This window comes from Lactuca virosa, chromosome 9, assembly GCF_052849685.1.
Source record: "Lactuca virosa cultivar CGN04683 chromosome 9, Lactuca_virosa_CGN04683_v6, whole genome shotgun sequence".
NCBI classification, from domain to species: domain Eukaryota; kingdom Viridiplantae; phylum Streptophyta; class Magnoliopsida; order Asterales; family Asteraceae; genus Lactuca; species Lactuca virosa.
Window position 1 is genome coordinate 65795981 of NC_136434.1, and position 13291 is coordinate 65809271.

The 13291-nt window shown below is 35.9% G+C and overlaps 1 protein-coding gene across 1 annotated transcript; it reads right to left on the reverse strand.

Annotated features, from left to right (window-relative positions):
• Positions 1-7364: 7364 nt before the first annotated feature.
• On the reverse strand, positions 7365-9912 carry LOC145139324 (uncharacterized). The gene is made up of 2 exons (XM_079073187.1): positions 9781-9912; positions 7365-9245 (listed from the first exon to the last, which is right to left on the reverse strand). Exons 1-2 carry the CDS (start codon positions 9910-9912, stop codon positions 7365-7367), a joined length of 2013 nt encoding a protein of 670 aa, XP_078929313.1.
• Between the last annotated feature and the right edge of the window lie 3379 nt (positions 9913-13291).

Genomic DNA, 13291 nt, shown 5'->3' on the forward strand with positions numbered 1-13291 from the left:
GTTTGCTAAGTGTGACCTCCTCCTTGTTCATGTGATATGTCATTCGGAATTGATCATAACAAGTAGGTAAGGAGTGCAGTATGATATCAATAGCCAACTCCTCAGGGAAGTTCACATTCAACTTGAGCAAAACGGTCCACAAACCTTTGCATTTTCTGCATGTGGCCCGTGATGGGTTCACCATCCTTCATTCGGGTTGTTATCATGGAAGAGATGATTTCATACCTCTCTTGACGAGCACTTTGATGGTAGAGGTCCATCAAGTCCATGTGCATCTCAAAAGGGTAAAAGTCCTCATAGGACTTTTAGAGTTCATCTTTCATTGTGGCCAACATGATACATGTCACATTGGTAGCATCTCTCTCATGTTCCCTAAAGTCAGCGATCTCCTCTGGAGTAACAGGAGACTCATCTATTTCCTTCAGCTCCTTGTCGAGGACGTATTCCTTGTCCTCGTAACGAGTGACCATCCTGATGTTCCTGATCCAATCATTAAAGTTTGAACCATCAAAGATGACTCTCCCACAAAGGTTCATGAGAGAGAAGGAGCCGGTAGGGATTGAGCCAGAAGCAGCATTTTTGGAAGACATCTGAAAAGAAGAAAGACAAGTTTAGATTAGATATAGAATCCTTAATAAGACACCCAAATGTAATATTAAGGCTAGGACCCAACACAATACTTTATAACTTGGAAGAGGGATGCCGTAATCCAAGCTATAAAATATTTGAAGGTATGTGAATGACGATTCACCAATTTCCACCATGAAAAATGAAATAAATTATTAGGTTTTAATTGGATTGAAACTCCTAGATTCTTTTGAGATTCATTGAACTTTTCAATGGCATGTTTAAATATCGATTGTGCCCTCTCAAGTTTGTGACTGGGATGCCGAGGATCACAAACAAGGTGTGAATAACCATGAAAATTTACTTGGTACCCTCAATCTTTATCACCTAATCGATGTGCCGGTTAGCCACACACGCTCCACCGATCTATGATAAATATTAAGTCACCATTTGCCACTCTTACTAGTCCATGTTAGTGTTCCGGTTACCTACACACGTTCCGCCAACGACTTGGTAAGGTACAAAGTGTAATTTCATCGGTTAGCACCAATTTCACATTTTCCTAAAGTAACTAAGATTGGGAATTTAAAAAGGTTTAGTTACATATATATATATATATATATATATATATATATATATATATATATATTATTAACTTATAATATTATAAGGTATAAGGGTTGAATTTTAACTTTTAAAACTCTAGGGTTTGGAATTAAAGTTTTCTAAAGGACTTTACAAATTCCAAAATTTGAGGGCAAGTTTTGAAACTATTCAAAACCTTTCATGTTCATAACTTATGAGTTTAATGGTTTATTAAAATGTAGACTCTTCACTTTATGTAACCTATGGCTCTTTAATGAAAATTTAAAGAAGTGACTTTTGGTAATCCATAAGTTGGGGTCAAATTATGGACTCCATCAATAGGCATCAAGATCAAGAATTACACTAACAAACAATTTGCAAATAATTCCTATGATCTTCTAAAACTCATAAGTATGAACATTCATATCAACAATTTCAAGAATCATATAAACACATATAAACTTAAAATTTTGATAATAACCATTGTAAATGGATTAGCATAATCATTACACCATCAAAAACATGTTTTATAAGTCCAAAACAGTTTAGGGTAATGATTCTAGTCCATTTCCAGCAGCAAAACTCGAAATTCTACACACAGGGGCTCCTACTCGCCGAGTGCAAGAACCTACTCGACGAGTAGGATGCATTTTCACTTGGACTCGTCGAGTCCCCCCATGTACTCGGTGAGTTCACTGAACAGTGAGCAGAAAAATCGATTTTTTCAAGCAGTTTGCATCAAATAGAAAGAAAACAAGCCTAGGCTATGATACTACTGATGGGTTTTGAGCATTCTAACACTCCTATGGTGTACATGCAACTCTAGAAACCTTGGATCTATGTTTTCTCTAATATTCATGCAAATTTGATTTTCCAAGGTTCCCATCCTAACTAGCATGGCATGGGGTACTTGTAATATAAAAAAACTAGTAGAATGACATACCTTTCTTGTAGCTTGGATTCCTTAAGACCTTGTGAGCCTAGCACCCCAAATGTGATGCCTCAAATGTTTCACACAACACCTACAACTCTTAGAATAACTTGAGAGAAGAACACTTTGATCACAAAATCAGCTAGCGCTCCTTGTCTTGTTATAGTGGCCGATTTTACTCCATATGAGGTTCTTTATATAGTGTGTCACATGTAGGGTTACACCATGTGAACCCTAATGTGCATGGCTTTTCATTTCCCCCATGATCCATGGGTTTTAACCTCCATGGAGCATCCATGGAGCACCCAATGGGTCCTAGCCCAATCTAGTGAATCATGAACCATAAGCCCACTACATAAGAATGAATGATTTACATAATCAATCCTCATATATTTAATTAGTCTCTTTTTGATCACAAAATTAATTCCAAATTAATTATTGATCAATACTAATTAAATAATTCGATTTCATATTAATATATTAGAACTTATAATATATTAACAAACCATAAGTGTCCTTTTTTCTCATAATGTCTATCCAATTGTTGAGATGCCGGGCAACCCAAATGGACCATGTCAAGCCGGGTCAAGTACATACCAAATATAGTTATGGACGTAGACACCTTATCCAACAGAAACCTCATTGGTCCAAGCCAAATCAAAGCCTACAAATATTTTTTGGGCCAACCTTGGGCCGGTTAGGGTGGGCTAGTAAAAAAAAAAAGAAAAAAAAAAGGGGAATTAAGTGGTTAATGTGCTTGCCCCCTCAATATTATATCACATATAACAACATCTTTACATCCCATGCATCTAGGTAGAGAGTAATTGCCCAACATATTTCCAAGCACCATTCTCCTCCATCCTCTCTTTAAACTCGGCCACTCTCTCCCTCTCCACCCTCATTCACACTTCATCTCCAACTCACTTTTCCTCTCAACACTCAAGAATCCTCCCATCCTCCTCCCCTCAAAAATTCGTGGGTTTGTGTATGTGTTTTCAAGAGGAGTTTCTTCAAGTTTCATCCCTTGGTAAGTTTATGACAAACTCTTTTTTTTGTTCCAAGTTTGTGTTAAATATCTTTCACTTACTCCCTCATTTTCGTAAATATGGATCTTAAAGCAACCACCATTTCGAGATCTCTCCAAGAACTCAAGCTAGGTTCAAAGTTTCATCTTCTTCTTCATATATATCTTGTAAACCCCAAGGTGAGTTTCATACCCCACTATTTTTCATGTTTTCATATTCTTTGGGGGGGGGGGGGGGATACAAGTCAAAGTTTCGGTTAAACATTGGATAATTCCATGGACCACTTTGTTGTGTGTTTAACTTTTGGGTTTTTACTTGAACATGAAGTATATCACATAGATCTTCATAAAAATCATGAGATAAGTGTTTTTAACATAAAAATTTCTTGAAAACTGTAAATATGGGGTTATACACTCCAAAAATAGCAAAAATGAGTCTTGTGTGCAAACATGTATAATATAAACTTAATCCCCAGCTTTCCACAGAAAAGTTATAGTCCATTTATGGACTGTTTTGACCACCTTTAATGCAATATTTTTCAAAACTGTTTTCCACGCAAATAGTTCAGCTTTATACGTTTCTAATGACTACTCTCACGCGTTCATATGATTTTTCTACAATTTTTGGCGATTTTTACAAAACTGCCTATCATTTCAGGAATAATCTCGGACCAGCCTGTGAAGATGAACATTTTCACACTGGTTTGAGGCAATTAAAAATTATGAGAAACATTTTGAACGAAGTAGACTCAATTTCCAAACTCCCAGACTTTACGGATCCAATTTTCGACTTATGATGATTTTTCTATAATTTTTCTAAAAACAGGGACGGAAAAGTCAAAAAACTAGAAAACTGTTTTAACATACTAAAAGTGCTTATACTTGTGTTTAGATGTAAGTTTAAAGGTAGTAATCTTTTGAAAACACCCAGACATGATAACTTGCATATGCTTATATATTTAATTATATCAATAGTTTTCAATCACACTAGATGCACTCAAGTCGTTTTGCAAGTAAAACGGATAGTTCACGTAAATATGTTAAGGCTCTTGTGAGACTCTCTTTAGTCGTACCTACCTAGCGTACGTGGTAAGTCATGTTAGTTATAACCAGAGTCTCATGGAGGGAGAGCGATGTAATTTTGCATAGATCTATACGGGGCTGGCACCCCCACACCTGAGCTGTTCGCTACAGCTAGACTAGGCCAGTCTAGGGTGACAAGTATCTTAAAGAAACCGACGTCTTAAAAACGTCAAGCCAGGCGCTTTAGGTTATTAGTATGGTTATAACGAATCACATAGGGATTAACAACACTATTTTGGTTTACGGGGAGTTTTAGTTCATTACTTTTAATAAAAGAAATGAAACTATATACTAATGTCTGTACACTATTCATTTTCATCATGGTCTTAGGGTCTAAGACTACAGTTCTATATTAAGAAATTATTGGATTTTCTGGATATATTCATTATTACTCTTCAAGAAAAAGACACAAAGGGATTACTTACGATTTCAGTCCACTCATTTAAAAGAAAATATTGGATTTTCTGGAAACGTACGCTTATTACTTACTGATATCGCAATAATTATACATATATTTCGAGCGATATTTATGTATTTTTAGCTATATTTTGGTATGATTTAAGATAAAAGGTACTTATAAAGTTTGAATTTCCATTTTACAGCTAAAAAACATTTCTGAGGAAAAAGGAGAAGAAAACGTGCAAAAATCCGCAAAAAGAAGTGAAAGAAATTACACGAAGAAAATTGAGATTAAAAAGTCAAAGAATTCAAAGATAACTGCGTTGGAAAGACGAGAAAACAAAATAAAAATATAAAAAGAAATTTAAATTAATTAATGAGGTTTAATTAAAATAAATTATTGGGAATTAATTATTTAATTTCTAAATAATTTATATTAATTAAATTAATTTAATTTAATTTAATTTGTAAAAAATAAAAAAATAAAAAGGAAAAGAAAAAGAGCCCAAAAATCAGGATTTAGCCCAAAACCCGGAGCCCAACAAAAACAAGGCCTGATCCGTCCACCTCAATCCGGTACCCGATCCGACCCGCGAACCGCTCCGCCCCGCTTCCATTTTCTCTCACAGAAAGATCCGATGTTACCGACCCGACCCAGAGATCCGAACCGGTTTAGATCCGCGTTTTTTTTAGCCTGTGACGTCATCCGTGACGTCACTTGATCCGATCCACGCCCAGATCCGTGCCCGATCCGACCCGAACTCCGATCCGTTTCGTCTCACATCAAGGTCCGCGCCTTGACCCGGTTTCGACCCAAAATCCGATTCGCACTGTTCATCCTTCTAAACGACGTCGTTTTGGTTACCAGATTTGCCAATTCATTTCCTTTACGTTTTTTAACCAATTTTTCCCACTTTTTCCTATTTTAAACCCATTTCTTTCCAACCAATACTCAATAATTCACCACCTTTAAACTTTCCAACCATTTATTCCCATCTTTTTATTTCTTTTGAATTCTTTTTCATTAGATCCAATCTCAATTTATTTCTTTTTGGTATTTAATTTTCCAAATTTTTACTATAAATACCACCATTTTTCACCACAAAAAGATCCATCATACACTTTGATACACAAATTTCTCCATACAATTTCTTACCATATCACCACTATACCAAATTCCACCCAACCTTTGAACCACAATTGGGGATTCAAGAGTCAAAAAGCTAAGGAATTGAAGATTGTAGTGGCATTAGGGACTACATCGGGTTTGTTTTATCGACATGTTTAACATTCTCAATATGTTTTCTATGTATGTTGTAACCTTAATTATGAGCTAAATTCTCTTTGCTTTCACTTGGATAATGAAACCTTGAAAATATGATTTGATTTATATTATTCGGATATTAATTGTTATTTATTTTATCATGCATATTTGATCATTTATTTGTATATGTTAAGTTTTTGTAATTAATTTTCCCATAACTAAGTTAATATTTTTAAAAGATCACTTTAATTATATTATCTTGAATCATAAATTTTTCATAACCATTGATATTTATGACTAGTAAAGGACAATATTCTAGGAATTGGGCAAAATAAAATACTAAAAATTTAACATGTATATTTTATATCGTACGACCAACTTACGATTCCTATTTGTTTTACTACCACTAAAATGAATAGTTTGATCAAATGTTTGCATGATACGAATTAATTATTGTTAATAAAAATGTGAATTGCATGACAATTGTTTTTAATTAATTTTATTATCAAAACGGTAAAAAATTTAGATCATGATTTTTAACCAATTTTAGAAATCGGTAAATAACTAATAATATCCATTGCACTTAATATAAATCATTCATTACTAAAAGGTGGAATTAAATCTAAGTGAAAGCATCATTATCATTCTTGATTCTTAAAAACCAATTCTTGTTCTATATTTATTCTACACTTTAATTGTTAAAATTCTCATTATTGTCTTGTTACTAAAAATTTCCCCAAGTTACTTATCTTTTAAGTTAATTAGCGACAAATAGTCTAATATTAAATCATACTCGTTTCCCCAAGTGTTCGACATCCGTTCTTACCATTGCTATATTACAAATTCAATTAGGTACACTTGCCTAAGTCGATAGTAAATTCTAGTATTGGTAATTTCAACCTTATAAATTTAAGACTAGATAAATTTCACATCAAGTTTTTGGCGCCGTTGCCGGGGATCGAACCCGGGTCACCCGCGTGACAGGCGGGAATACTTACCACTATACTACAATGGAAATTCAAAATATAGCTATATTAGCTATCTTTTTAGAGATATTAGTCTAGAGTGCAATGACTACATAAGCCTTCCTCAAGTGTGGGGTATTTTGATATCGCAATAAAATATAGCTATCTTTGAATTCTTTGACTTTTTGATCTCGATTTTCTTCGTGTAATTTCTTTCACTTCTTTTTGCGGATTTTTGCACGTTTTCTTCTCCTTTTTCCTCAGAAATACTTTTTAGCTGTAAAATGGAAATTCGAACTTTATAAGTACCTTTTATCTTAAATCATACCAAAATATAGCTAAAAATACATAAATATCGCTCGAAATATATGTATAATTATTGCGATATCAAAATACCCCACACTTGAACTTTGCTTGTCCTCAAGCAAAACTAACTTTAGCATGTCATCATATCAAAACCTTCATCACCAACATTGTTTAAGACAATCCAACTTGAACCCAGCCATTACATCGAAACCTCAATGCATACATTTGTGTCTAATGAGACTAATATTTCCTGGACATATCCTCAGATTTCTTTATTTTATTTGCAGCGATGATCACAGGGAATTGCTCATTATTTCCTAGGTATGTGTACTCCAAATGATCAGGTAAAACTTTCAACTCACTTTTGACATCGGAGTCAAAAGGTGTTTCTTTGTGGTGTGCTTCCTCTTTTTCTGATTTACTATCCGTGTAGTCTTCTTTTTGATTAATCTCCTCCAGCAGCTTTTCCAGTTCTTCCAGATCTTTTTCAACATCAAACGTATCTTCTCCAAGTTGCATCATGCTTTCAATGTCTTTATCTTTTACTTCCAATATCTCATTTTCCAATAAGTTATCAAAAACATCAGCAAAGAAAACTTCATCATCACTCACCTTGGAGTGCTTCATTGCTCTATCAAGATCGAAGGTGATAGCATCAGTTCCGACTCTTAGTGTCAACTTTGATCCATGAATGTCAACTAATGCTCTTGCAGTGCTTAAGAATGGTCTTCCCAAAATAATAGGAACTTCATTGTCTTCTTCCATATCAAGCAGTACAAAATCTGCAGGAAATACGAACTTGTCAACTTTCACCAGTAAGTCCTCCACTATCCCTTTTGGATACGTCACTGATTTGTTTGCCAGATGGATTGCCATTCGAATTGGTTTTGGTTCAGGTAAATCAAGTTTCTTGTAAAACGAATATGGCATAAGATTTATACTTGCTCCTGAATCAGCCAGAGCATGGCTGAGACCCAAATTACCAAATTGGCACGGTAAAGTCAGACTTCCTGGATCTCTCATTTTCTGAGGAAGTTTGTTCAACATGGCTGCTGAACATTGTTCGTTTAATACTACACTTGAAGCTTCCTCCATTTTCTTTCGGTAAACAAGCAAATCTTTCAGAAATTTTGCATATTTGGGCATTTGAGCCATAGCTTCAATGAATGGGATGTTGATATGCAAGGATTTGATATGATCGATGAATTTGCGATAGTCCTCCTCCTCTTTTTCCTTCCTCAAGCGTTGAGGGAAAGGAATTGGTGGCCTATATGGTTTGACAACTGGAGTGGATGTAGTTGTCTCAACCGGAACTAGTTCTTTTTCCTTCTCTTGGGATTGTGAAATAGTAGAAGGTTCGTTAGTATGAACTGGAACTAACGGCTCAAGATTTTTTCCAGTTCGAGTTGTTATTGCTTTGACATGAGCAGTCGGATTTGTCTCAGTGTTACTTGGTAATGTTCCAGGAAATCGCTCTTGTAGTACTCTCGAAATTTGCCCGACTTGGTTTTCGATGTTCAACATCGAAGCTTGCTGATTTCTTAGAGCAGTTTCAGTTGTTGATCCGATTCTTTTCACCAACTCTTCTGTATCTCGATGTCTTTTATCAGATGCTTCTGCAAATCTAGCCATCATTTCTTCGAAAGTTGGCTTCTTTTCTTGCACAATTTGCTCCAATGGTGGGTTTTTTTGGTAGAAACCTTGACCGCTTTGTCTCCATTTCCCTTGCATCTCCATTTCCTTCTTGTATTCATCGAATGGTTTCCAGTTGTTCCGAGGCTTCCTTTCATCGTATCTATCTCCAGATAAGTAGCATACATCAACCTTTTGATTCCCATCTTGATCTAATGGACAATCTCTTTCAAGATGTGGTCCACTACAGTTGTCACAGCCGACTTGGATAGCATGAATTGTCTGATTGACCTTTTTCATGTCTCTTCCTAATGCATCCAATTTTGCATTTAATGCTGCCAAGCCATCTGAGCTCTCTCCTGTTGATCTTTTTCGGAAAGATGAATCTCGTGAAGAATGCCACTGATGTGAGTGTTGGGCGAGTTCCTCGATTATTGCTTTCCCGTCAGCTGGATTTTTCTTAGGAATGGGTCCTTGAGAGTCAACTAACTGACGGGTACAAACATCGATCCCGTTATAGAAAGTCTGCACGACCTGATGTGGATTTAGATCATGTTGTGGCGGCCGAACACTTGCTTTATCTTTCGAATAAAACTCTCCCGTTGGTCAGTATCAGCTTCAGTTCTACATCCTGTTCTTTGTGGGGAATCACCCCACACTTATGTGATGCCACTTCTCCTATTGTAATTTGCATTTCAGAAATTTACTTTACACCATTCTGACCATCACATGTTTCTAAGCTGAAAAGTAACTTTCACAGAAAAATAAAACCATTAAAAAACACTTTTATTGAAAACACAAACTAAAAAGAAAATTCACACCAAACATACAGAAAAAAAACACACCAAATTTAAAAATCAAAACAAACATCGGGTTGCCTCCCGCAAGCGCTTCTTTTTAACTGAGTCATGAGCTAGACTCTACCCCTCACTTAATTGTTTTCAGTGAGTTGGAGGGGTATATCCTCTTTCTCTTCTTCTTCTAACATTCCTTCCTGGTAATGCTTCACTCGATGTCCATTTACCTTAAAGCTTTCTCCATCTTTTCCAATTAGTAAAGAAATATATCCAGGAAAGCTTATGTAGTCATTGCACTCTAGACTAATATCTCTAAAAAGCATTTTCTGAGGAAAAAGTAATGAATGATTTAATTCCATTTTACTTATAAAGTCGATAATAAAGTTTGAATTTCCATTTTAGCTATATTAGCTATATTTTGGTATGATATTTATTTTTATTTTTACTAGATTGTTAAATTTACTAAAAAAAATATTTATTTAGTATTGCCTAAATTTCCTTAGTTGTAAGATAATTGTAGATTGTTAAATTCCTTTAGTTAATAATAGATTGTTAAATTTACTTAAAAAAAAATAAAATAAAATAAAAATAAAAAAATAAAAAAATTAAAAATTAAAAATATATATATATGGTATCAGAGCCATGTTTATACTGCATTAATAACCTTATTTAATTCACGTGTAATACGAGTAATTCTACTTACCAGAACGGTGTTTGGAATTGGTACGTTGGCTTTGGTTGTTGGATTCCAGAAAAGTTATAATTATAATATACACCGAAATGATCCTGCCTCCCGGCTGTCTCTCTCTGTCTGTTCTCTATTTGATAGTCAAAGTATTACACAAAAAAATTAGATAAATAATTTATGCAGTATAATCAATTCGCTTAAAGATAGAATTTCCTTAATATATGACCCGAAGTTCAAATTTCACTTTCGTTCCACCTTTAGAAGAGCCCGAACGCACGTTTCATCAACTAATCCAAGAAAACCAAACAATGACCGATCTAGCCCTCCTTTCATTAGAGGAATATACAAGCCGTACTAGAGCCGGAGATGATCATGGAGTCATTCGTCCAGCGATACCAGCCCAAAAAAATTTCGAATTAAAAGGACAATTTCTTCACCTTCTACGAGAAACTCCTTTTGCCGGAAGAGAAGATGAAGATGCGAACCAACATGTCGAAGCTGTACTCGAAATAGCTGACTACTTCAACATTGTTGGAGTAAGCAAAGATGCAGTCATGCTTAGAGTGTTTCCAATAACACTACAAGGAGCTGCAAAACGTTGGATAAAATCTGAACCTACGATTACCACATGGGAAGGTTTAAGATCAAAATTTACAAAACAATTTAGCCCACCATGCAAAATTGCGAAGATGAAAATGAAAATTCAAAATTTTTCAGCAGCTTGAAGATGAGACACTGTATGATGCTTGGGACCGTTATAAAGAAATGCTGCAAAATTGTCCACAACATGATCTAAATCCACATCAGGTCGTGCAGACTTTCTATAACGGGATCGATGTTTGTACCCGTCAGTTAGTTGACTCTCAAGGACCCATTCCTAAGAAAAATCCAGCTGACGGGAAAGCAATAATCGAGGAACTCGCCCAACACTCACATCAGTGGCATTCTTCACGAGATTCATCTTTCCGAAAAAGATCAACAGGAGAGATCTCAGATGGCTTGGCAGCATTAAATGCAAAATTGGATGCATTAGGAAGAGACATGAAAAAGGTCAATCAGACAATTCATGCTATCCAAGTCGGCTGTGACAACTGTAGTGGACCACATCTTGAAAGAGATTGTCCATTAGATCAAGATGGGAATCAAAAGGTTGATGTATGCTACTCATCTGGAGATAGATACGATGAAAGGAAGCCTCGGAACAACTGGAAACCATTCGATGAATACAAGAAGGAAATGGAGATGCAAGGGAAATGGAGACAAAGCGGTCAAGGTTTCTACCAAAAAAACCCACCATTGGAGCAAATTGTGCAAGAAAAGAAGCCAACTTTCGAAGAAATGATGGCCAGATTTGCAGAAGCATCTGATAAAAGACATCGAGATACAGAAGAGTTGGTGAAAAGAATCGGATCAACAACTGAAACTGCTCTAAGAAATCAACAAGCTTCGATGTTGAACATCGAAAACCAAGTCGGGCAAATTTCGAGAGTACTACAAGAGCGATTTCCTGGAACATTACCAAGTAACACTGAGACAAATCCGACTGCTCATGTCAAAGCAATAACAACTCAAACTGGAAAAAATCTTGAGCCGTTAGTTCCAGTTCATACTAATGAACCTTCTACTATTTCACAATCCCAAGAGAAGGAAAAAGAACTAGTTCCGGTTGAGACAACTACATCCACTCCAGTTGTCAAACCATATAGGCCACCAATTCCTTTCCCTCAACGCTTGAGGAAGGAAAAAGAGGAGGAGGACTATCGCAAATTCATCGATCATATCAAATCCTTGCATATCAACATCCCATTCATTGAAGCTATGGCTCAAATGCCCAAATATGCAAAATTTCTGAAAGATTTGCTTGTTTACCGAAAGAAAATGGAGGAAGCTTCAAGTGTAGTATTAAACGAACAATGTTCAGCAGCCATGTTGAACAAACTTCCTCAGAAAATGAGAGATCCAGGAAGTCTGACTTTACCGTGCCAATTTGGTAATTTGGGTCTCAGCCATGCTCTGGCTGATTCAGGAGCAAGTATAAATCTTATGCCATATTCGTTTTACAAGAAACTTGATTTACCTGAACCAAAACCAATTCGAATGGCAATCCATCTGGCAAACAAATCAGTGACGTATCCAAAAGAAATAGTGGAGGACTTACTGGTGAAAGTTGACAAGTTCGTATTACCTGCAGATTTTGTAGTGCTTGATATGGAAGAAGACAATGAAGTTCCTATTATTTTGGGAAGACCATTCTTAAGCACTGCAAGAGCATTAGTTGACATTCATGGATCAAAGTTGACACTAAGAGTCGGAACTGATGCTATCACCTTCGGTCTTGATAGAGCAATGAAGCACTCCAAGGTGAGTGATGATGAAGTTTTCTTTGCTGATGTTTTTGATAACTTATTGGAAAATGAGATATTGGAAGTAAAAGATAAAGACATTGAAAGCATGATGCAACTTGGAGAAGATACGTTTGATGCTGAAAAAGATCTGGAAGAACTGGAAAAGCTGCTGGAGGAGATTAATCAAAAAGAAGACTACACGGATAGTAAATCAGAAAAAGAGGAAGCACACCACAAAGAAACACCTTTTGACTCCGATGTCAAAAGTGAGTTGAAAGTTTTACCTGATCATTTGGAGTACGCATACCTAGGAAATAATGAGCAATTCCCTGTGATCATCGCTGCAAATCTCTCACCGCATGAAAAAGAGAGGTTGATTGAAGTTTTGAAAAAGAGAAAGCAAGCTATAGCATGGAATATTTCTAATATCAAAGGAATAAATCCATCCTATTGTTCTCACAAAATTTTGATGGAAGAAGGATCAAAACCAGCAGTCCAACCACAAAGGCGATTGAACCCGAAAATGCAAGAAGTTGTGAGAAAAGAGATCGTAAAACTCTTAGATTCGGGAATGATCTACCCTATTTCAGACAGTCCATGGGTAAGCCCCATTCACATTGTCCCAAAGAAGGGAGGAATGACCATCATAATCAATGAAAAGAATGAGCTGATACCAACAAGAACAGTTACAGGGTGGCGAGTGTG